Consider the following 26,226-nt stretch of genomic DNA (forward strand, 5'->3'; position numbering starts at 1 on the left):
GGTTTTAGGAAAGACTGTAGGTGTCAAATCATCTGTAAATAATCTGTTTATTTGATTGTAATGTAGCTTATCTTTGATTCACTTGGTAGCATGTAAAACGATATGGAAATGTACACTCCATGTGGCTTGGACCTTACCTTATAGTTGTCCTGTCTGGATTCAAAACTGTGAAAGAAGGAATGACAAGCTTCCAAGAAGAGTTCGCTGATCGACCAAATGATCCTTTCTTTGATATTTTAGGGAAAGAAAAGGGTAAGTGCAAATAGTGAGAAACTGAACCTAAGTTATCATCAAACTCTTCCAATTTCGGGTAACATGATGCATAGAATTGTTGTAATCAACTTCATCATATTTTGGTTTTCAACACCAAGTGCTGAAATATGTGTGTGTGTGTGTTTGTGTGTGTTTGCCAAAGACATAGCCCAACTTTTTCTAGCCCATGTCTTTCATTAACATGGCATGCTCTCAGCACTCGTGTTAGACAGAGGCACACAATTCCAATCTAGATTTTGGAAATCACTTTTCCACCTACTAAATGTCAAAGGCAACTTCTCCTCACCTCACCATCCTGCCACAAATGGGGAAGCTGAAAAAACTAATCAGCTCCTACACCCATACTTGAGGTGCTCCTGTATCTACCGCCGAGAAAACTGGCCAGTGTCACTGCTACTCACTAGCTCCTTCAGAAGAGGGGGAGGAGGATTCCTTTGAGACTGCCTCCCTCCCACCCTTGCCAAGTTCCCATGAGAATAGACTTTGCAGGACAATGCATGAAGAGGAAAACAGCATAGAAAATACACGGAAGAGGAGGGGGCAAGATGGAGGGATGGGTAATGTAGGAGATGACCAAGCTGAGCCCAAGGGAGGGGTCAAACATGTGAGTCCCTTCATGAGTCCCTTCATGTTCAGAAGAGATCTAAGTCCAGCCCACCTTGAATTCTTTCTACTCCTATCTCCCACTAATTTTCTTTGGCCATTAGAAGTTCAGATTCATGTAGAGAGCTCAACCTTACAATAATTTTTTATACCCATTTGAACTGTCTGGATCTCCTGATTTTCCTGGCACTCAACAATTATTTTAGAAGCTTTTGATTTCCATCATATAAGATATACTGTAGGTTGGCAAACACTGTCCCCATGCCACATATATCTCCCAGTGTCCATATGAATTCCAAAATGAATAAATATTTTTAAAGAAAAAATAATATGGACAGAAACTTATAAATTGGCTGCATGTTACAAATGTTTGGTATTTCCAGCCAAGAGATATTTGGCATAACTAAACCTAATCCTTTTTAAAGAATCATTTATCACTTTCTGCTGATGCCCTCAGGAATCCTTCTTTCTAATGGCCACACCTGGAAGCAGCAGCGACACATCGCCATCACCTCTCTGAGGAAGCTGGGCCTGGGAAAGAAAAGCATTGAGCATCAAATAGAAGACACAGCTCAGACATTGGTGGAGTTCTTTAGACAAAAAAAAGGTCTGTAATTTGGAGTAATATTATGGCTCAAGTCCCTGAGTGCAGAAATACTTTTCATTCTGATTATTTCAAATAAAAACATATTTATTTGATTTGATTTTTAAAAACTGATAAAGTTCCCAATTCTCTTCCTTCATCAGTGTCCCAAGTTTATTAGACAGGGGACATAACAAGATGAACTGACTCTACTTCTACGTTAGCAGACTCTTGCAAGTTTGAAAGTACAAATCTCCCACAGTTTCTTTTTACTGCCTGATAAGTTGATGGGATCCTTTCAAAGTTTCTTTCTCTGCCTGTTATTCAGTTGTGGCCTCCTGAACATTCCCTAGACAATGCTTCTTCCCCCACCTGTATTCCAAGGTCATTCTCACATTCTATTACATCACCTTAAAAGTCCTGTTCTTTACTATTAACAGTTAACAGGAGAATCTAATTTCACTATTAAATACCTTCATTTGCAGGACAGCCATTTGACCCATCACTTCTGGTACTAAATGCAGTTTGTAATGTCATATGTGCTTTGAGCTGTGGACATCAATTTGCTCCTGAAGAAGAAAACTTCCAGAAACTAACTCAAGCCCTTAATATTTTTTTTAATTTCACTGGTGGCATTTATCATGTGGTGAGTCATATTTTCTACTAAAGCGACAATGCCCTCCAAACAAATTATGTTTTCACTATGGAAATATAGTTCATGGAATCATAAAATGGCATGGAGGAAGCCTGGGAAATCATCTAATATGTTCTCCTCCCCATTTATATGTGTGCTCATGAATCACTCAAGACCCCTGGTGATTGCCTAGACCATGGAGGAGGAGGTCTAGACCATGGAGGAGGCTGGGAGCCTTCTCCTGTGGCTCCCAGCATCCTCTGCCATTTGCAGAGAGAGAGAGAGGGGGGGGCACTTGCGCTTCCCTTCTCTCTCTCTCTCTCTCTCTCTCTCTCTCTCTCTCTCTCTCTCTCTCTCTCTCTTTCTCTCTCTTTCTCACTCAGTGGGGGAAGAGGACTGGCACACCAAGGGCAGGAGAGAGCCAGCCCAATAAAAATGTGTGTCAGCTTGTTGGAGAACAGGGTGAATCCAGCTTGCCAGGTGAGCAGAGAGAGAGAGAGAGAGAGAGAGAGAGAGAGAGAGAGAGAGAGAGAGAGAAAACTCATGCATAGCAGCCTCTATTTCTTTTTAATTAAACTCTTCAATCAAGCTGTAGTGCTGTAATTTGCCAGTAGATGTCATTTGCACCATTTTCCAGCTTTTTAAATCGAAACTTATATTTTGAATCTCTTTTTTTTAAAAAAAAAGTCTCAAAAGAACTTTTAGTCCCCAAATTTCCAAGCTAAGTCCCATTCGTCATCTTCAGGCTGGTGTTTTCAGCTTCGTGCTTCGAGGAGCAATGTGTGGTCTTCCTTTTAATTGCCAGTGGGGGTATGAACTGATTGGGTGGGAGCTTGGCTGTGTTCTGATTGGGTGGAGGTGTGTTCTGATTGGTTAGGGGCTTGACTGTGCTCTGATTGGCTGGGGGGTTGGCTGTGCTCTGATTGGCTGGGGGAGTGTTCTGTTTGGTTGTGCTCAGGTTAGTCTGAGATGCAGGGGGGGGTTAAGATTTTGGGCTGCCTTGCTATTTTTTGGCTTCGCGTTCGTGGTCGTGCCTCATCTTCATGGAGGGTGTCAGTTTGCTTCATGTATGGATTGGAGGGGTTTAAAGTGGCTAATGATGCAGCTGTGGTCTGGCTTCTGGTTTGTGGTTGTGCCTCATCATCGGTGTGGCTTTGGGTTTGCTTTTTGCGTGGATGTGTGGTGGTGACATCCTGTGTGGTTTTTGTGAATGTGGGTCTGGTATCATTTTTTGTGTTAGGGAGTTGTTTGTCAATAAGGGCGGGTTTCCAAACAGCTGGTAGGCGGGAGGTATCATCTCGCTTGTTCATGCTGTGTGGGCGTTTTTCTATCTCGATGGCTTCTCTGATTATTCTGTTATTAAAATGTTCACTTTTGGCAATGGTTCTGGTATTTTTAAAGTCAATTTCATGTCCTGTGGCTTTAAGGTGTTGGACCAGGGAAGATGTTGGTTCCTCTTTTTTGACTGAGTTCTTATGTTCTTCAATGCGTGCACTTATTCTTCTGTTGGTTTGTCCGATGTATGTGGTGGGACAAGTGGTGCATGGGATTTCGTATACTCCTTGATTTTCTAATTCAATTTTATCTTTGGGGTTTCTAAGGATGGTGGATATTTTTCTGTTTGTGCAGAATGCTGTTTTGATGTTGTGTTTATGGAGGATCTTACTGATTCTGTCTGTGGTGCCTTTTATGTATGGGAGGAGGGCTTTGCCGTTTTCTTGTTCTTTGTCTTGGATTTTAGTGGGGGTTTCTTTTTGGATTAGGTTTGTAATCTTATTTCTTTGGAATCCATTGGATGTTAGTACATTGGTGAGAGTGTGTAGTTCGGTTTTTAGGTGTTGTTCGTCAGCTAAGCGTTTTGTTCTGGAGATGAGTGTCTTGGCTACAGAGTTGATCTGTGCTGGGTGGTGGTGTGAGAGAGCGTGCAGATAGCGGTTTGTGTGTGTTTTCTTCTGGTAGATGGTGTGTCCTAGGGAGCCATTGGATTTCTTGTAGACTAAGACATCCAGGAAGGGAAGTTGGTTGTTAGCTTCTGTTTCCATGGTGAACTGTATTTTGGGGTGTAGGCTGTTGAGGTGTGTGAGGAAGTTGTCCAGTTTTTCTTTCCCATGTGGCCAGATTATGAAGGTGTCGTCTACATATCTGAGCCAGAGTTTGGGTTTGTGATCCGATTTTTCTAGAGCTTGGGTTTCAAAGTGTTCCATGTAGAGGTTGGCAATGACAGGTGAGAGGGGTGATCCCATGGGTGCTCCTTCTGTTTGTTTGTATTTTTGTCCATTATAGATGAAGTATGTGTTGGATAGGCAGTGGTTGGTCAGATCTAAGATGTGTTTGGGGGGGTTATATTTGTTTTGGATAGCTGTCAAGGCTTCTTTGATAGGCACTTGGGTGAAGAGGGATATGACATCGAAGCTCACGAGTAGGTCGCTGGGCTGTAAGTTTTGTTTCTTTATGATCTCTATAAACTGGAATGAGTTTTTTACGTGTGAGGTGATGGATTCTGCATAGGGCTGTAGTTGTTTGGCGAGAAATTTGGCTAGGTTTTGTAGAGGTGAGCCTATGGAGCTGACTATAGGTCTGAGTGGGGTTCCTTCTTTCTGTATCTTGGGGAGACCATAGAGTTTGGGGCATCTGGATGATTTCTCTCTGGGAATGATTCTTTGCTGGATCTCTTCGCTAATGGGGGAGGCTTTTATTTTGGATCTGGTGGTTTTTTCCAGGTAGGTGGTGGGATCTGTATTTAGGGGTTTGTATGTGGAGTCTTGGAGTAGGTTGGTTAATTTGGTTTGGTAGTCAGATATATATATATTATATATATATATATATATATATATATATATATATATGTTTTCTGAGGTTTTTGCGGGTGTTTGTATGTAGGTCTTTGGTTATTTGGGTTTGGCAAAACATCGCCAAGACTCTTCCAATTTTACACGAGAGAAAACCTGAATAACCAAAGATATATATATATATATATATATATATATATATAATTTTGAATATAGGAATCCCAGGTATGGACATTTAAAGTCAATCAGATAAAAATAAAGAGCTCTGGGATGTAAGATAAAAGGCTTTTTTTATTAATTGCTGAGCTTTCGTTAACAACCTGTTAACATCATCAGAGTAAAGGGCTAAATGAGAAGGGGGAGCATGTGCATAAATTTACATAACAGTTTAAAAAAAAACGGTTGAAGTGAGGCATGTGCACACAATGTGCCCAAGAAGCTCTTTAAGGCATAGAGCAGTCAGTCTCAAGACCATTTTAAAAGTCGCACTTGTCAGCTGTTTGGCGCGTAGATCCAGCATGCCTTTTAGCCAGCCTCTTGGATTGTATAGTTTGTTTGGTGTAGGGTTGTTGTGTGTGTGTGTTTTGTTGGGTACGGTTATTTGGAATGTTTGTGTGTGTTCATTTGTTATGCTTATTAGTTGTGGGTGGTTTTGTGGTGTTTGGGAATTAGGCTGTAATATTTTGTTCCATTGAATGTGATAAGTCATATTTCATTGCAGGGGGGAGTTTTGGTCTTGATCTTAATATTCTGTGGTTACTTAGGTGTTGTGTGTGTATGTTTTGTTGTGTGTGAGTATCTTGTGAGGTTGCAGGATTTATGTTTTGGATGTTTGTGTCCTGGATGTTGTGGTCAGGGGGGTTGTTGTTTCTGTGTGTGAGAGTATCAGAACATGGTGTGTTGGTTGTGTGAGTTGTCATGGTTGTATTAGAATTATATTCTTTAGTTAAGTTTGATGAAAAGGATTGTGTTGTAGAAAGGATATCTATTGTGTTGGTTTGGGGTTCGATAAGTGGGTGGGGTGGTGTTTTTGTGTTATTATTGGTTGGGTTGAAGTGTTTAGGTATTTTATGTTTTTGTAAATGTCTTTTTAGTGTTTGGTAAGGAGGTAGTAGGTCTATGTGTCTATTAATAAAATGACAGTCTGAAAACCAAGCTTCTTTTAAAAGACGGCCTCCTTTGGTGGAATCATGAGCAATGACTTCTGCTCCTTTAAAGTTGAAAGTGTGGCCATGCTCAGCTATAGGGGTCCAGACTTGGGAGCGTTGTTCTTGTCTTCTTACTGCCAAAACATGGTTTTAAATCTTTTTGATGTTTCTCTAATGTAGTTACATTGGCATGTGTTGCAGTTGATCTTGTATATGATGGAGGACAAATCACTGATTGGTAATGGTTCTTTGGGTCGCATCAACTGGGAATGTAACGTTTGGATGGGTTTATGTGCTATGTTGATATTGTATGGGGCAAGGATCCTGACGGTTGCTTCTGAGACTCCTGTCACATGTTCCGACTAATGAAGCACTTCAAAGAACTTTCAGGCATGTTTCCTAAAGTCTTTATTTGCAGAGCTACAATTTTTGCCGGTCACCATGTTGGACTGGTTAATGCCAGAATCTGAACTTCCTGTCGCTGGCATCAAGCTTTCCTTGCTCAACCCCTCCCTTCTCATGCAGTCACAGGTCACATTATCCAATTAGTGAGAAGGTCAAACGTTTACTTCCTCTTTCTTTCCCGGGCTTTTTCCCCGCTCAGTCTAAGCTAAGTATTAACCCAATAAATGCCAGACAGTTTTGCATATTGTCAAAGCAAGAATATACAGTATTTGCAGCATTGACATCCGGCCCCCCTTACAAGAAGGACAGATCCTGTAAGGAAACAAAAGCATATGTTAAGGGTTATCTTTCGGTTTGCTGGGGTGTTTCACATGAAACTTTTCGATCAATCTGTCAGCGTTCACTTCACTAGATTTCACCCAGGTGGCTTCAGACAATGGGTATCCCTTCCATTGTACCAAGTACTGTAATTTCCCTTACTTTCAGGTAGGTCCACTATAAAGTCCATAGCTATTTTTTCCCAGGGTTGAGAAGGGTCTGCCACGGGTTGCAGTAACCCAGGAGTTTTCCCCAGGATTCTTTTCATTGTAGCACATACAGTACAACTTTTTACATAGTTTTCCACATCCTTTTTCAGCCCCGGCCACCAGAATTGCCGGCGGGTGAGGTGTAGGGTTTTCAAATATCCGAAGTGTCCAGCCTGCTTTACATCGTGGCTGTGGTTGAGAGCATTTAGACGGAGCGCTTCTGGCAAATATAACTTCCCCCCTTTGTAAGCCAAGCCATCCCTGCATGTTAGGGACGCTTGATTATCTTTGAACCATTGGTCAGTGAGGAGCTCTCGTTTTATTTTCTTCACTCCAGGGTCATCCGGATTGGGGACCCTGCGAGGTGTAAGTTGAGTGACAGTTTGTGGATTGGGAATAATTGCCTCGTTAACCTGCTCTCGCTCACTTTTGTACTGGGGTAACCGGGATAGCGCATCAGCTAGAAAGTTCTTTCCTCCTAGTATGTACTTTAGAGTGAAGTTGAAGCGGTTAAAGTACTGTGCCCACCGTACTTGCTTTGGTGACAATTTGCAAGGAGTTTTCAGTGCCTCTAGGTTCTTGTGATCAGTCCATACCTCAAATGGCACCTTGCTCCCTTCTAGATAGTGTCGCCAGTTCAATAGCGCCCACCTAATTGCGAAGGCCTCTTTCTCCCAGATTGCCCATCTTCGCTCGGTCTCCGTGAATTTCTTAGAGGTGTAGGCACAGGATTGCAGGATCCCATTTTTGTTCTTTTGAAGTAACACTGCTCCAACCGCCACATCGCTGGCATCGGCTTGAATCACAAAGGGTTCCCCTGGGCAGGGGTGCTTTAGAACCGGTTCAGCGGCAAATAGTCTCTTTAAATTCTCAAAAGCTGTTTGACAGCTCATTGTCCATGCTAGTGGTTGGCCCGGTCGTGGCTTCCCTCCTCCTTTGCCTGTTTTGAGTAGTTCTGTAAGAGGAAGGGCAATCTCGGCAAAAGAAGGGATGAATTGACGATAAAAGTTGGCAAAACCCAGAAAGCTTTGGAGCTGTTTGCGAGTCCTTGGGGGTTGCCATTCGATTATAGTTTTTACCTTGGCCGGATCCATTTCAATACCCTCATTGGAAATTCGGTAGCCAAGATAGTCTAATTGGGTTCGGTGAAATTCACATTTTGACAATTTGACATAAAGCTTGGCATTCAATAGTTTCTTTAACACTTCTCTCACTAGCTTTATGTGATCATTCATGTTTGTGCTGTATATCAGGATATCATCAAGATACACCAAAACCCCTTTGTACAAGTGATCATGTAGAACCTCATTAATCAACTGCATAAATACAGCTGGGGCCCCCTGTAGTCCAAATGGCATGACTTTGAACTGATAGCTCCCCATAGGGCAGTTGAAGGCAGTTTTCCACTCGTCTCCCTCTTTTATTCTCACCCGGTAGTATGCCTCTCTTAGGTCTAACTTAGTGAAGACACTCCCCTTAGCCAGGTGGGTCAATAAATCCTTTAGGAGGGGGAGGGGGTATTTATTTTCCACACTTACAGCATTGAGTCCCTTGTAGTCTACGCAGAGACGAAGAGACCCATCTTTTTTCTCTTTGAACAACACAGGGGCTCCCACGGAAGATTTGGCCCGTTCAATAAACCCCCTCGCTAGGTTCTTGTTCACATATCGCTGCATCTCCTCCATTTCGAGGGGGGACATAGCATACATCCTCGGACGTGGGAGTTTGGCTCCGGGCACCAGTTCGATGGAGCAGTCATTGGGTCTGTGAGGGGGTAGGGCATCACATTCTTTTTCACTGAACACCTCCGCCAGGTCCAAGTATTCTTTGGGGATGACTGGTTCACCTGGGGTCAGTGAGACGGCCATGTGCGCTCGCTCATTGGGTGGCCTAAGATGCCCGGTAACATCTGTTGAATCAATGGGGGGATCAGGCCCTATAGGTAGTCTCACAATTCTCATTCCTTTCTCCCACCAGATAAATGGCTTCCATTTGTCCAACCAGGCTAGTCCCAGGATCACTGCCTCGGTCATCTTTGGAGCCACCAGGAAACGAATAAACTCCCAGTGTGCACCTATTTCTAGGCGTAAGGGCTCCGTTAATTGTGTAATAAGAGTCCCTCCCATCAGGGAGCCATCGGCTTGCTCAAATCTCATCGGTTTGGAAAGCTGTTTTGCCCTTATGCCCATTTTCATGGCAAACGCCAGACTAATAATGCAGCGGGTACATCCCGAATCAATTAGTACGTTTAAGTCTATTTGTGCCCCAGACGTAGGGATTACAAGTTTGGCAGGCAGTGAAAAAGGCAGGATTTGTTGACTCACCATTGGGTCGTTTTCTCCTTCATCGTTGCTATCAAAGAAGGGAAGAGCAGGGGCAGGTCCACCTGGAGTCTTGGCATTCTCCTGTGTGTGGGGTGTAACCTGGGCGACTGGTTCTTGCGTGAGTCGATTAGATTTTTCTCTTGGTAGCCGCTGAGCAGGTTTCTTTTGCATCGCCGGTCCTGGTTTGCTCTGCAGTCGAGGGTAGGGGACTGGACAGGTGGCCGCTCGGTGTCCTCCTTGTCCACACCGGAAACACTCGAAGGAAGGGCGTGCAGGTGGCCTGGGTCTCTCAGCCCTTGCAGTGGTTGAAGGCTTTCGTGGGGGTGATTGCTGTTCAGGTAGCTCTGGTTGCTGTTCGGGTTCCTGTGGGGGAGGCTTTTTATAGCGAGAGAGCTTAACATCCAGCTTCACGGCCGTCTGGTACCACTCCTGCAGCCGATCAGGTACTTCTCGATAGATGCAAGCCTGGGAGAGGTGATCATCTAATCCCTCGATGAAGTGATGGATGAGGGACTGCTCAGGCCACCCCTCTATTCGACCTGCCATCTTGCGGAACTCTCGCACGTACTCTAGGGCAGGCCTCCCTGCTTGTTTTATCTTGTGAATTTGTCCTGCTGCTTTGAGGCCGATGGATGGGTCTTCAAATCGTTCTCTCAGTCCTAAGAGAAAGAGATGGGGATCCTCCAATTCGAGGGCTTGCTCGCTATATAGATTGTTCAGCCATTCAGATGCTTCTCCCTCCAGGTTGGCCCCAATGACGTCAACCATGGCCCCTGGTTCCGGATAGAGATAGGCCCAGCGATTTAAATGAGAACGCACTTGGTTGAGGAAAAAAATCAGCTTCTCTGGGTCCCCATCGAACGTTGCATTGAAGGGTGGTGCAAACACAGGCTGCTGTGGCCCCCACTGGGGCTGGTTCCATGGCTGCTGGCCAGCGGGGTTGGATGGTACCCCCTGCTGCTGTAGGCCTCCCAATGGTGGCTGCGCAAGTGGGGGTTGTAGTGGTCTTCTCTGTTGTTGGACTGCAGGGGGTGGTGGTGCCCTCTGCTGCTGCTGATCATTCATCTGCTGGGGAAACCCATCTACCCATTGCTGCAGATGCCTCAGACTGGAACTCACCCTCTCTTCAGGGTTGGGGTCTCTGGCTGGCAAAGGCAGGGTCTGACAGGCTTCCTGCTGGGCTCCCCATCGCTCTTGTGGCCACCCCAGTTGCTGTAGGCCCCAACCTGGCTGCAGATTTATGCCCAGGGGTTGCACGTTTGGGGGCTGTGGCCAACCTCCTTGCTGTGGCTGTTCTCCCCCCAGCTGCTGATTTCCTGGCTTCTGTACCACCCCAAGACATTGCAAGGCCTCTATTGGCTGTGGTAAGTTCAGAGGACATGGATCAGCCACTTGCTGGGGAACCCAATTTCCCCTTTGTTGCAGAGGATTCAAACTGGGATTCTCTCTCTTAGGGATGAAGGTTTCACTTTGTAGGGACTGTTTTCTGTTTCTCATTTCTAAGTTTTGAAATCTTTCCAATGACTCACCCATAACTGTGTTATCTGTCCATGCTGCTTTTGAAGTCTTCGATCTCAGCTGGGAAATCTGCCAAATTTCTCCCTCCCCCGGCTTGCTGGCTGTCGCTTTCCCCCCCCGGGGAAACTGCTGCAGCTACGGGGCTGGTTTCAGGCAATCTTTCTTTCTCCATGATGAGATCTCCCCCGAAACTTTGCCAGCTCCTTTCAGGCATAGAAGCAGCTGTTGATAGATCGGGACGTAGATCGTTTGAAAAAAGTGCGGATTCTGGCATGATGTCACATGTTCCGACTAATGAAGCACTTCAAAGAACTTTCAGGCATGTTTCCTAAAGTCTTTATTTGCAGAGCTACAATTTTTGCCGGTCACCATGTTGGACTGGTTAATGCCAGAATCTGAACTTCCTGTCGCTGGCATCAAGCTTTCCTTGCTCAACCCCTCCCTTCTCATGCAGTCACAGGTCACATTATCCAATTAGTGAGAAGGTCAAACGTTTACTTCCTCTTTCTTTCCCAGGCTTTTTCCCCGCTCAGTCTAAGCTAAGTATTAACCCAATAAATGCCAGACAGTTTTGCATATCGTCAAAGCAAGAATATACAGTATTTGCAGCATTGACAACTCCATTGACGTATGGGAGTGTTGCCCACGTTGTATTAGTTGGAGCATTGTAGTTTGAGTTTGGTGTTTTATCTTTGCAGCAACGTTTGATGAAGCTTGGTGGATAATTATTTTGTTTGCATATGCTGAGAAGATATGCTTTCTCTTTAGATTTTGCTGTTTCTGTACTGCAGTGGGTCTTGATTCTTTTGAATAAAGTTCTTAAACAGCTGATTTTATGCGATATAGGATGATTGCTTTGGTAGTGGAGAATTCTATCAGTATGAGTGGTTTTGCGATAGACGGTGGTTGATAGGTTGCCATCTGGAAGGCGATGGACCAAGACATCCAGGAAGGGTAAGGAGTTGTTGTCCTCCTCTTCTGCTGTAAATTGGATGTCTGGATGGAATGAATTCAGTTTCTGTAAGAATTTGGTGGTATCACATTGCTTAATGACTGCAAAGGTGTCATCCACGTACCTAACCCAAAAACTAGGTTGATAATCAGCCATGACAACACATTCTAGATCCTGCAGTACTGCTTCAGCGATGATGCTTGAAATGGATGACCCCATGGGTGTGCCTTTCACTTGCTCATAAGTTGTGTCTTTGTAAGTAAAATAAGTTTGAAGGCAGAAACCCAGTAATTGTATGTAGTCCTCTGTGCTAGGAGAATTGAGGTGTTGTATTTCTCCTTTTTGCAGAAGGTTTCTAAAAATAGAGATGGCTAGATTTTGGGGAATGGATGTGAAGAGGGATACTACATCGAATGAGTGGTTAGGGAGTCGCTGATCAGGTGTTTGAGTTTTAAGCTAACCACTTTGCTAGGCCATAGGTGGGTGTACTTCTGAAAGATACGATAGGTCTTAAAGGAACTCCTACCTTGTGGATTTTGGGGAGTCCATATATACGTGCCATGGCTTGTCTCTGGGTTGGATGGATCTTGGTCTTCGTCTTTTATTCTGTTTTGCCTCTTGAGTCTGTTTAAAGTATTGTTAAGTCAGTTGGTGAGTGATGTCATAGGATCTTTGTTGGTGATGCGGTATGAAGTTTTGTCATTAAGTAGATCAAGGATTTTCTGGTCATAATCATGTTTATTTAAAATTACTGTAGATCTACCTTTATCAGCTGGGAGGATGATGATGGATTTGTCTTTTCTTAGATCCTCTAAAGCTCTGCTTTCAGATTTTGGTAATGTGTGGTATTTTCTGTGGTTGATAAGTAGTCCTGATATTCGTTGTCTGTGTATCTGTCTTGAGGGTGGTCTGTGTTTCGGCTCTCCAGACGGCGAGTTGTTTGGATTTGTCCCAAAGTGCGGGGTGGATCTTGTTGCTGAGTTTGAGGTGGAGTGTGAGGAGATCTTTGTTAATTCGGTCTAGGAGGAATCTTTTTGTGTGAAGTTCATTTCTGATTAGGGCCAATTCTGTTCTTTTCAGGATCCGTTTGGTGGCTGCAGAGTTGGAGTGGAATTTCAGTTGGAAACATGTGGGGATTAGATTTTGATCTCGGCAGTTACGTAGGAATGCGAGGTCACATTTGTTTTGGACAAATCCAAACAACCTACTAGTGAGCTTCGATGTCATATCCCTCTTCACCCAAGTGCCTATCAAAGAAGCCTTGACAGCTATTCAAAACAAATATAACCCCCCCAAACACATCTTAGATCTGACCAACCACTGCCTATCCAACACATACTTCATCTATAATGGACAAAAATACAAACAAACAGAAGGAGCACCCATGGGATCACCCCTCTCACCTGTCATTGCCAACCTCTACATGGAACACTTTGAAACCCAAGCTCTAGAAAAATCGGATCACAAACCCAAACTCTGGCTCAGATATGTAGACGACACCTTCATAATCTGGCCACATGGGAAAGAAAAACTGGACAACTTCCTCACACACCTCAACAGCCTACACCCCAAAATACAGTTCACCATGGAAACAGAAGCTAACAACCAACTTCCCTTCCTGGATGTCTTAGTCTACAAGAAATCCAATGGCTCCCTAGGACACACCATCTACCAGAAGAAAACACACACAAACCGCTATCTGCACGCTCTCTCACACCACCACCCAGCACAGATCAACTCTGTAGCCAAGACACTCATCTCCAGAACAAAACGCTTAGCTGACGAACAACACCTAAAACCCGAACTACACACTCTCACCAATGTACTAACATCCAATGGATTCCATAGAAATAAGATTACAAACCTAATCCAAAAAGAAACCCCCACTAAAATCCAAGACAAAGAACAAGAAAACGGCAAAGCCCTCCTCCCATACATAAAAGGCACCACAGACAGAATCAGTAAGATCCTCCATAAACACAACATCAAAACAGCATTCTGCACAAACAGAAAAATATCCACCATCCTTAGAAACCCCAAAGATAAAATTGAATTAGAAAATCAAGGAGTATACGAAATCCCATGCACCACTTGTCCCACCACATACATCGGACAAACCAACAGAAGAATAAGTGCACGCATTGAAGAACATAAGAACTCAGTCAAAAAAGAGGAACCAACATCTTCCCTGGTCCAACACCTTAAAGCCACAGGACATGAAATTGACTTTAAAAATACCAGAACCATTGCCAAAAGTGAACATTTTAATAACAGAATAATCAGAGAAGCCATCGAGATAGAAAAACGCCCACACAGCATGAACAAGCGAGATGATACCTCCCGCCTACCAGCCATTTGGAAACCTGCCCTTATTGACAAACGACTCCCTAACCCCAAAATCTTAAACCCCTCTGCAACTCAGACTAACCTGAGCACAACCAAACAGAACACTCCCCCAGCCAATCAGAGCACAGCCAAGCCCCTAACCATTCAGAACACACCTCCACCCAATCAGAACACAGCCAAGCTCCCACCCAATCAGTTCATACCCTCACTGGCAGTTAAAAGGAAGAAACAGCTAAAACCACACATTGCTGCTCAAAGCAAGAAGCTAAAAACACCAGCCTGAAGATGACGAATGTGACTTCGTCGAAACGTTGCCAAGACACTTCCAATTTTACGCGGGAGAAAACCCGAACAACCAAAGACCTATATATATATATATATATATATATATATATATATATATATATATGTAGGTCTTTGGTTGTTCGGGTTTTGTCCCACGTAAAATTCGTCGCCAAGACACTTCCAATTTTACGTGGGACAAAACCCGAACAACCAAAGACCTACATACAAATACCCGCGAAAACCTCAGAAAACATATATATATATATATATATATATATATATATATTATATATATATATATATATATATATATATATATTCAAAATCTTGAATCCCTCTGCAACTCAGACTAACCTGAGCACAACCAAACAGAACACTCCCCCAGCCAATCAGAGCACAGCCAACCCCCCAGCCAATCAGAGCACAGCCAAGCCCCTAACCAATCAGAACACACCTCCACCCAATCAGAACACAGCCAAGCTCCCACCCAATCAGTTCATACCTCCACTGGCAGTTAAAAGGAAGAAACAGCCAAGACCACACACTGCTGCTCGAGGCACGAAGCTGAAAACACCAGCCTGAAGATGACGAATGGGACTTCGTCGAAACGTCGCCAAGACACTTCCAATTTTACGCGGGAGAAAACCCGAACAACCAAAGACCTACATATATATATATATATATATATATATATATATATATATATATATATATATATATATAATTACTTCCCCAAGTAATTAAATTGCTGCTTTTCTTTTCCTGAGGGAGTGTGGCAGAAATTCCCTTTCCCTCTCTCATCGAGGGGAGTGCTTTGGACAGTTTTTCAGGAAGAGATCTTAAAATCATAAAGAGAAGATCAGGTCTCACCCAGTTTCATCCACGTTGTTGTAATGTTGCTTGTTGGTGCTTCCATTGTCAGCAGCTTAGGACTGGCTATATGAATGGAGCCAGTCTTTCCCCCACCGGTTTGGAGGGCTTCCTCAGATAAAATGGGGGGGGCTGCCACTCCCCCATAATCAACATGGCTCCCCTTCTTGTTGCCTCTATGGAGTGACTTTCGACTGTTTCCAGGGTGCCCCAGTGGGGCAAAATTGAACATGAAAGATGGAGCCCCGTCTTTCTGTGTCTGCATCACCACAACATCAAAACTGGCAGCCAAGTATGCTGTCTCTTTGAATTGTTGTTAAGCAACCAGTTGTAAGTCAAGCATTATCTGTTTCAGGGAGTTGTATCAGGTTATTGGCTTATGGTAACATAATGTTCCAACAAGAGCGATCCTTTTCATATATAATACATGAAGTACAGGGAATACTGAGCTGCCTCAGACAGGCTTAGTTCCCAGTAATAATTGTATCATCTTGAAGAGGTGGAAGGAAAGCATACTTGGATTTTAATGTGAAATAGAGAATTGTGCTTTTATTTAATTGGCCAAGAGTTTGATTCTGCTACCTGTCCAGTCATACCCTGAGCAAAAGAATCAGTTCCACTCTGAAACAAATCAGTTTATTTAGTCATTGATGATTTATATAGCCACCCATCTCACACAGGTGGCTCAGGGGGCTTACAGGACTATAACAAACCCACCAGAAATAACCTCCCCCAAATCCGAGAATAGACAATAACCACCTTCACCATCAATAATTACAGAGTTTATCTACCCACCTGATCCAAATGTCTTTGGGAACAGTCGGGATTTCAATATTTTATGAAACACTACCAGAGTTGAGGAGATCCGAATCAATTTGATTAGGGATAGTCATTTTTTTTAAAAAAAATTTTTTTTTACCATTTTCCTTTATACAACTCTAGTACATATTCAACAGACTGTGAATATATACTTTGGATTAACATTCTATACAATATATACACTATATACATTCAATATCTAACTCACAATAACCTTATGTGTATTTCCAATTTTTGTTTCTATTATCTATCCATGTATACCATTTATACCGTGTAAAATTCTGAATCGTCTTTTTCTTTTTGTTCTGAAGTGAATTTATCCATTTTGGCACATTCATATATTTTCTGAATGATCAATCCCTCTGGTGGTATATTGCGTTCTTTCCAGTATTGCGCGAACGCAATTCTTGCTGCAGTTAATATGTGTAGAATCAAATATTTTTATTTTCCTATTACATTTCTTTTTAAGTATTCCTAGGAGAAATGTTTCCGGGTTTAGTTCTATTTGGCATTTTGTTAGCTCGTGTAGCCACCCTTGTATCTTAGTCCAGTATTTTTTTGCTTTGGGACACAACCACCAAGCATGAAAGAAGGTACCTTGATGATGGTTACATTTCCAACATTTTGGGCTTATATTTGGGTACATTTTCTCCAGGCTTGCTGGGGCTAAGTGCCAGCGGTATAGCATTTTATACTGATTTTCCTTATATGCAGCAGATTTAGTTATGGTGTAGTTTTTCTTCCAAATTCTTTCCCAATTGTCTAATTCTATATTGTGCCCTATGTTTTTTGCCCGTGCAATCATCGGTTCTTTTACCATCTCCTCTACTCTATCAAATTCTAATAAATAATTGTATATTTTGGAAAAATGGGCAAGCTACAACTATCACTTCTAGGTAGGATCGTGACTATTAAGATGAATATTCTACCCAAATTATTATACTTATTTCAGACAATCCCCATATCATTAGACAAGAAGTTTTTTGGAGAACTTAATGAAATTATTACAAAATTTGTTTGGCTAGGGAAGAAGGCGAGGATAAAATTACTCTCTCTCCAAGATAGTAGAAGTAGGGGCGGCTTTGGACTCCCAGCAAGGGAATTCTACCACAAGGCAGCAACTCTGGTCTGAATAAGAGATTGGGGTTAACTTAAATAACAGAACAATTTTAACACTGGAAGGGCACGATTTACAGAAGGGGTGGCATTCCTTCATGTGGGACAAGGAAACAGGACACACTCATATTTCTATAGATATAAAATAAGAGATGCATTGTTACGAACCTGGGAGGATATAAGGAAAAAACATTATAGGAAAATTCCTGGTTGGCTATCCACCATGGAGACAATGATCCACCCCAACACGTTAGACATAAGCAAAATGCCCAGATACTCAGAAATTTTAGATAAACAAGGAAAGCTCAAAATTAATCAGTTATTAAAAGAACAGGGAATATCTATTGATTGGTGACCATATTTACAACTGCAATTTAGATACAAGAAAGATGTGGAAGAGTATGGAATAGATACGGAACCAAAACAACTAGACAAATTATTGATAGGCCCCGAAGGGATAGTCACTTTTTATCCAAAACACTATCTTGTAGTGCTAAGTCAACAATACTAGATCACAAACTACTACACTGGGAAAATCAGAGTTAGATGATGCTAGGGGGGGGGGGAATGTGCATTAGAGTTTAGCTAAACATAACCATATAGGACCTGATGTGTGAATCAAGGTTATTGAAATAAGAGATGATAAGAATTGGTGGACTGGAGAACTGGAGAGAAAGCATTGGAGAATTGGATTTATGATTGCACTGGAGAATGTGATTTATGACAGTTAATTGGAGGAGGGAATTGTGTTTTGATACTATGTGCTCAGGGGAGGGCAATTCAGTTTTTGGCTTCGATTATGTTAGTGCTGACGCTATGCTTCTCTAATAAAGATTCTTTAAGGTAAACAATGTCTTGAAGTTCTTTGAAGAAAAGTTTCATCTGTCGGAACCATGGCACACAAGTTGTTTGTCGCAGATAAACACATTTAAAAAGCCTCCACTAATAGCTTTATAATAATCTACCTGCCTCTAATATTACCTGCTATGTAGAAGTTGGGATTTTTAGGAGGGGGGCTTTGGGGATCTGATACCATGTTTCAAAGTGTTTGTAATATTTTTCCTCCTCTTTCTTTTAGATATATCATTTGCTCCCATGGTTAATGAACTACCTCCCAGGCCCTCACAAGAAGGCCCTGGCTTCTGTGGATTTGATCCTTACCTTTGCAAAGCAGGAACTAGAGAAACACAAGGAATCTCACTGTCTGCACAAGCCACAGGATTTCATTGATTACTATCTTCTTCGGATGGAAAAGGTATTGTTCTGTTTCCGAGTAAAAGGCATTGAGACGAGCAGGAGTAACAGTCTTGTCTTTATTCCATTCACAACAGAACCAAAAATGAAATGGGGCAGATTGCTCTTATACCCCTTTGCAGGGACAGTATCAGCCAATCAATGCAAGGCATTTATCCCACCTTGTGCATGCGTGCAAGGCGGGAGAAAGCCTGTCTGGTGCCAGGCATTCACGTGGTCTGCCCGGGCCTCTCTGCAGCCTCCTGCACCAGTTGAATGACTCAGCAGGCCCAGGACATAACAGGTATAGTTTTATTGTAGCTCAATACATGAGAAAGGAATCATCACATTCCTTGCTATAGGTAAATAGAAGGAAATACTGATTCTGTCTTCCTTCTTCCTAGATTTTTTTTTCTTTTTCATTCAACTTCCATTCTGAATATAGCTCATGGTAAATTCAGGTTGCTTCTCTTGGTGGTTAAATCTGGTCCGTGTCTTATTCCAAGCCAGTAGAGAAATCCAAGAAAAGGAAACAAATTGAGGCAGGCTGCAGTGCGAAAGGAGATTTACTGGCCCAGTAACAGCAGTGACAACAGCAAACATTTCTGGGGCAGCTAGGAAATTGGGGTTGTGAGTTAGCTAGGTTTTATATGTTTCTGAGTTTTTTCTAGTTGATGTTTTGGGATTTGCATAAAAATGCGTTCTTTCTATGTTTTTTAGGTTGGATATAATATTTTAATTGTCATTGCAAGATTTTCTATTGTGGCATGTGGGATCATGACTCACCTTAAGGGCAAAGGGAAAATGTAAAACAAGTGTTTTGTTTTCCTGATGTCCCCAATTTGAGTCTGAGCCTGTGCCGAATCCTATGAAGAACACCAGAGATGAAGTGCAGGTATTGTTTCCGTGTATTGAAGCGCTCCAAGAAAAAGGGTCCTGACTAGAAAATGTCAAGCAACCTTGAACAATAGAATTAAGAAAGCTTTATAAATTTTCACTAAAACAGAAGGTGGAATAAGGTAGGATGTATAAAACCAATCATGTAATAAACATTTTAGTAATGATCTAACCATCATCCTATTGGTCTCTAGCCATCCCTATTCCTAAAACTTGACTAATGAATTATCAAGGAGTTATATCATACACATTGTATTTGCTACAGGACATCCCTATTCCTAACTTCTACCGGAGGTATGCAGGATGTCTAACTTTTTGCTATTGTCCTCTAACCATCTAGAATGGATGCAAGTGTTACACGTGCATATTCTCTGTGAATAAAAATTCTTTGTTCTTGCCAGACAGATTCCACAATTGCAGGCATCCCAGTTTTCTTTCAAGTGCATGTCATAGCCTTGCTTCATTTTAGCAGACAGCCCATCACTGATTTAATCTCGTTTCCGTAGTTAGTTTGAACTCCTGGTCTATTTTGCCATCTATTTGGAGATCGCTTTAGCCAAACAATGTACACATTGTTTTATGTATGAAATTTAATTTCCTTAAGCTTTATCTGCAGGTTATTTTAGGGGAGGAAAAACTGAGGCTCTTTCTTCCTTTGTTAAGGAGATTTTTCTGCTCTTATCCTTTAGGTCAGGGCTTTTCAAGCTTTCTACCGATTGTACCATTTTAGGATATGGCAATATTCGAGTACCACCTAGCAAGGTGTCAAAAACTTGATGACCAAAAAAAACCTGTTCAAAGTTGCAATTGCACTGAAATGACTTATGACCATTTTCACACTTATGACCATTGCAGCATGCCCAGGGTCATGTGATTTATATTTGGATCCTTGGCAACTGATTCATATTTCTGATGGTCACAGTGTTCCAGGGTTAGGTGATCCCCTTCTGCAATCCTTTGACAAGCAAAGTCAATGGCAGAGCTGCTGGTGGCCAAGTGCTAAGGCGGGACTTCCTTTCCTTCCTCCCTTCCCTGCCTCCCTTTTTCTCATTCCCATCTCCTTCTGAAGGAAGAATTTAACCCCCCCCCCCATATTTTCCCTCTTTCATATATTGATCAAACAAGGAAAGGCTTCCAGAGACAGAAAAGACAAGCTGCTGAGTGAACTAGCTTAAAAAGGCACATTCCCCTTTAAGAATTAGCTACTGTCTAGAAAGGAAAATAAGGAACACAGCCGGCACTTAAGGAAGAAAAAAAAATGTCAGTACTGGCTGCCGGCTAAGGCAACCTCCCCAAATGGCTCCATTCATAAGTAAAGGAATGCTACAGGCAAAATCTATTCAGGAGAAAAATACTTCAAAATCCTTTCCCTCAGTAAGGCATATGATAAAGTATATCACAACCTACTACTTGATAAAATAGAAAAATGTGGGTTAGATAACATCACCACCAGATGGATCCATAGCTGGCTGACTGGCCGTACTCAGCATGTGGTCCTCAATGGAACCGCAACTAAATGGAGGGAAATGTGTAGTGGGGTGCCCCAAGGCTCTGTTCTGGGCCCAGTGCTCTTCAACATCTTCATTAACGATATGGACAAGGGGATAGATGGGGAACTCATCAAATTTGCAGACGACACAAGCTGGCAGGAATAGCCAACAATCCAGAAGACAGGCTTAAGATACAGGAGGATCTGGACAGACTTGAACACTGGGCGCTATCTAACAAAATGAAATTCAATGGTGAAAAAAGTAAGGTTCTACATTTAGGCAAGAAAAAACAAATGTACAGGTATAGTATAGGGGGTACTTTGCTCAATAGTAGTAACTGTGAGAGGGACCTCAGAGTCCTAGTGGACAGTCACTTAAATATAAGCCAGCAATGTGCTGAAGCTACCAAAAAGGCCAACACAGTGCTGGGCTGCATTAAAAGAGGGATAGAATCAAGATCACGTGAAGTATTAATATCACTTTACAATGCCTTGGTAAGGCCACACTTGGAATACTGCATCCAATTTTGGTCACCACGGTGTAAAAAAGATGTTGAGACTGTAGAAAGAGTACAGAGAAGCAACAAAGATGATTAAGTGACTGGAGGCTAAAGCATATAAGGAACAGTTGATGGAATTGGGTATATCTAGTTTAATGAAGAGAAGGACGAGGGGGGGACATGATAGCAGTGTTCCAATATCTCAAGGGTTGCCACAAAGAAGAGGGAGTCAAGCTATTTTCCAAGGCGCCTGAAGGCAGGACAAGAAGCAACGGATGGAAACTAATCAAGGAGAGAAGCAACCTAGAACTAAGGACAAACTTCCTGACAATTAGAACAGTTAACCAGTAGAACAACCTGCCTCCAGAAGTGGTGAATGCTCCAACACTGGAAGTTTTTAAGAAAAGACTGGACAGCCATTTCTCTGAAATGGTATAGGGTTTCATGCCTGAGCAGGGGATTGGACTCAATGACCTCCAAGATCCCTTCCAACTTTATTATTATTATTATTATTATTATTATTATTATTATTATTATTATTGTTGTTGTTGTTGTTGTTGTTGTTGTTGTTGTTGTTTATTTATTTATTTATGAGACTTATATACCGCTTTAAGTGCAAGCACTCTCTAAGTGGTGTACACCAGTAAGCAATGTATGTATATATTTACATTGCCCCCAACAATCTGGGTCCTCATTTTACCTACCCCGGAAGGATGGAAGGCTGAGTCAACCTTGAGCCGGTGAGATTTGAACTGCTGACCTGCTGAACACAGTCAGCTAAAGTGGCCTGCAGTACTGTTGTTGTTGTTGTTGTTGTTGTTGTTGTTGTTGTTGTTGTTGTATTTCATAAACATGGTTAAAAGCTCTAATACTTCAAAGAAGAGAAATGAAACAGGACCACAAAGTGATTCAAAGAAAAATAGTGCCCACATTTTTTTCCAGATGGCACATCTTTCCATTAGAATGCACACGGGCAATCTTGTTTGTGAATTTTTCTGACCCAGAATAGAAGCAAAAATGATCCAAGGAAAGCTGCGTAGAATTCATTGTAATTTTCATTTTCCATTTTAAACATCAGAGCAGGAATGACCCCAAGTCTACCTACAATGAAGAGAATCTGGCTCGGTGTATGTTTGATTTTTTTGCTGCTGGGACAGAGACAAGCTTTGCTACTCTGCAGTGGGCACTGCTCCTCTTGACCAATCATCCCGACATCCAAGGTGAGCGAAATCTGGGCGGTGGATACAAGGGCCATGCTCAGGTTCTAGAACCCAGAGAAATTATTTGAAGGTATTTGAAATATTAAGGGCTACTGAATGATGAACTGAATCTATTCTTCATAATAATTTTCCTATGTGGATTCCTGAACCAAAAATTATGAACACGAGTTTAGCGGGATTAAAGGAAAGCAGAGAATCTACGTAAGGAGAGCCTTCTTTGATATCCTTAATAAAATATTGAGTGAGGAACTAAAAACTAAAGATCAGTACAAATCTGAAACATTTAACCCAGTGTAAATGCAGAAATCTACCAAGGTTTTTAGTTTTGGTGCTTAGTTCCAGTCTAAACTGCATACAAAAGACCCAATTAGAGTAGAGTATAAAAAGTTAGGAGGGTTGTACAACAATTGGATCCATATTATATTCTAGACAATGGTGGAACATTTTTTTAATAGAATCAGATTTCCAATTGATTGGGATTGAATTCTGGAGACTGACTTGACTGAAGGAGAGTCAGATATTTTACATATGCATTCCTTCATGATTCTCAAAAGAAGGATGGCTATTCGACCTATTAAAGAATCACCAAGGATTGAAACTGGAAAATATTAATAATGATGATGAAGAAGAAGAAGAAGTGAAGCAGAATAGAAAATGAAACCCAACTTTGATTTCCATCATTTTTTTCTCTAGAGAAAGTCCAGAAGGAGATTGAAGATGTGTTTGGCTTATCGGGGTCAATTTCCTATCAGGATCGGAAGAAGCTGCCCTACACCAATGCTGTGATTCATGAAATGCAGCGCGTAAAATATGTCTTACTAATGGGGGTTCCCAGGCAAAGCACAAAGGATGTGAACATGAGGGGTTATCACATCCCAAAGGTGAGAAATGTATTCAGGCTGCATTCCACTGATCCAACGTGAAAGGAAAAGCAAAATACGGCACTTGGATAAAAGCTCTCTATTCAGAAAGTGCCAATGTAGTCATGCAAAAAGGAATGGGCAAGAATAGCAAACTTTTTTGAGTCTGAATTTAAATCCAAACACATCTCAGATTTTAAAGTTACAACCTTAAATGTTTTCTATTTATCCTAGGAAGATGGTAAGAGATTAAGGCTGAACATAAGTTCCAAATTGTATTCATGCCTGACCATGTTTCTTTGTCCATTTCTTGATGTGATAAATATACACCCAGATCTTTGTTTTAATGGAAGGGAGGGGAGAAAGGAAGCTAAACAATTGAGAATCTACTGTTCACAGAATCTGCTTTGGAAATGAACAAATAAGGGTCCATAAAGACAAGCTAAAACCAAATGCTTTATTTATTGAATTATTTTGGCTGTTTCCCTTATGAAACTCCTCTGTTTAGTCATCTCTATTTTTACAGGGGAGCCTTATTATATCAGACCTGTGCTCTGTTCTTCTTGATCCTGAACAATGGGAGACACCTGAAGAATTCAACCCAAATCACTTTTTAGATAAGGATGGGAAGTTCATTGAACGGGAAGAGTTTCTGCCCTTCGGAATAGGTACGTCCATGAGCCCAAAGTAGTTTATAACAAATAAATTTCCACCAGCGCTACTCCTGAGTTTTTTTTGGGCAACTAACTCCCACAATTCAACTTACTCTTTATGGTGCCAGTTAGTTTCCACAGTTTGCTCACCTGCCCCAGCCTCAGTGATCTAATCATATAGTAATCTATGAGGATATCTACCTGGATATAATCTTCTGGGTATATTCCAATACGGAAGGTTGTAATCACTGGGCCTTGAAAGCCCAATGACAACTGATGGCCCAGAAAAATACATGGTCAATAAACTGAAAATAACTGAGGAAGGAGAATTAGGTCTCCCAAATTCAAGTTTCTGGCATAGCTCATTTGCCCAGAGAACCAAAATAGATTGAGTGTCATAGGCTGATAAAGCCCCAGGTGGAATGGATCAGTTTTATCCAAATCCATCTTGGGTTGTAAGATCATAGCTTCTTTGATTACCTGCAATATTTGAGGATAACTCTATAATCATACAGTTAGATGATGCTGGGAGGGGGAATGTGAACGAGAATCCAGGTAGACATAACAACACCAAACCTAGCATGAGAAACAATGTTATTGTAACCACAGCTGATAAGGAATTGGCAGGCTGGAGAACTGGAGATGAAGCCCACGCTTCAAGCTAATTGGGGAATGTGATTTATAACTGTTAATTGGAGGAGGGAATTGTGCTTTGACACTATGTGCTCAGGGAAGGGGAATTCAGTTTTTTGCTTCGCTTCTGCAATGCCGATGTTAAGCTACTCAAAATAAAGATTCTTTAAGGTAAACAATGCCTCAAAGTGCTTTTGATGAGTTTCATCTGTCGGAATCATGACATCTACTGGTAAAAAGAAATTTATAGTTTTGTTAAAACTGAGCCATCTCCGTATTTCACAAATCAGAGAGGACTTCACAGTAAATGAGACATAACATTCCTTTGATGTATTCTTTCCAGATCTATCAGGTATCTTGACCACAGTATTTTGGTGTCCCTTCATCCCTGCAGAATATGATCTGCAGAAGGTCCTCTCCAATTTCTGGAGCTGTTGATTTCCATCCCTTCAGAACTGCTTCCACATCTGTCCATGGCAATAAGAATTATCCAAAGCTGGTTCTTCTTCAGAGACAAACAAAATATCAAAGCCGAATAGTAGCTGGGACAGATCCATGGCAATCACAGCCAAACTGACCTCCTGGACCATTCCTGAATTGACAATCTGCCCATAAATATGAAAATTTCTTAGGAAAAGTAGTCAAAGACAGTCTAATGCCACATTGGCAATTACTCTGATGGGACCAAATTGAAAGGTGGCCCCACTGAAGACTGTCAAAAAACAGAAAAAAAGGGAAGAAAGCATCTCTAGAAATTGAATCTGTTAGAAGATTCTAGGATTCAGCATGGAAATCTGCTTTCGCTGTTCCAAATCTTTTCAGATTTCCTTGCTGGTGGGGATATATATGCAGAACAGATTATTATTCCCTTTATGCTTTGTCTCATCTTCAGGTCAGCGTGCATGTGTGGGAGAGCAGCTGGCAAGAGTTGAGATCTTCATCTTTCTGACCAGCCTGTTGAGGGCCTTCAGCTTCCGGTTGCCTGAAGGAGTGAAAGAACTCAATGAAGCCCCTGTTGTAAACGCGACAATACATCCACACCCTTACAAACTGTGTGCTATTCCCACACATTCTTAAACTTAAACACCATAAAAAATGTAACACTAATTATAGAATAGCTTTTCAGTATGTTACTGTTTCCTATATACCAATTCACTTATGTTTTGCTTCCATTGATTCCACATGTAAATGTCTTCAACCCATTGGTGGGTCAACTGGGTCAACAAAAGACCAGAAAGCTATGTATGAACAGTATGCAAAGGAAGCTTGTTACTCTTTACCTTTTTGGTGCCAATAAAACATATTACTGTCAATTTACTCATAGTGTCCCTTTTTGTGTTTTTAAAATTCCCCCTATAGGCTCCACATTAACCAGCTAGAGCAAACTTCACAGATGGTCCAAAATGATACTCTACTAGAAGGTATGAAATGCTGCTGACAGGATTAATGGAAGAAGAAAGGATGTGAAATCCATCCACATCCCAGGGAAAAACATCCACAAGAGCAAGCAATGCATTTTTTTTACCTCATATTGAGGGCTGAACCTGGA

General features: G+C 41.9%; 1 protein-coding gene across 9 annotated transcripts in view; it reads left to right on the forward strand.

Moving 5' to 3' along the window:
• LOC120306760 (cytochrome P450 2J2-like) overlaps positions 1 to 25,994 on the forward strand; it is a 51,762-nt gene extending 25,768 nt beyond the window's left edge. For all 9 annotated transcript variants that reach the window (XM_039340550.1, XM_039340552.1, XM_039340558.1 and 6 more), the window contains 8 exons: positions 90 to 252; positions 1,334 to 1,483; positions 1,945 to 2,105; positions 18,271 to 18,447; positions 22,390 to 22,531; positions 23,225 to 23,412; positions 23,918 to 24,059; positions 25,570 to 25,994. In XM_039340550.1, the coding sequence (XP_039196484.1) occupies positions 90 to 252; positions 1,334 to 1,483; positions 1,945 to 2,105; positions 18,271 to 18,447; positions 22,390 to 22,531; positions 23,225 to 23,412; positions 23,918 to 24,059; positions 25,570 to 25,754 (1,308 nt within the window). In that variant the 3' untranslated portion in view covers positions 25,755 to 25,994. The remainder of the gene's footprint in view (positions 1 to 89; positions 253 to 1,333; positions 1,484 to 1,944; positions 2,106 to 18,270; positions 18,448 to 22,389; positions 22,532 to 23,224; positions 23,413 to 23,917; positions 24,060 to 25,569) is intronic.
• Positions 25,995 to 26,226: the final 232 nt, after the last annotated feature.

The sequence above is a fragment of the Crotalus tigris genome, unplaced genomic scaffold (assembly GCF_016545835.1).
Source record: "Crotalus tigris isolate CLP2741 ecotype Arizona unplaced genomic scaffold, ASM1654583v1 scf7180000017752.986373038:1224578, whole genome shotgun sequence".
Classification (NCBI taxonomy): Eukaryota; Metazoa; Chordata; class Lepidosauria; order Squamata; family Viperidae; genus Crotalus; species Crotalus tigris.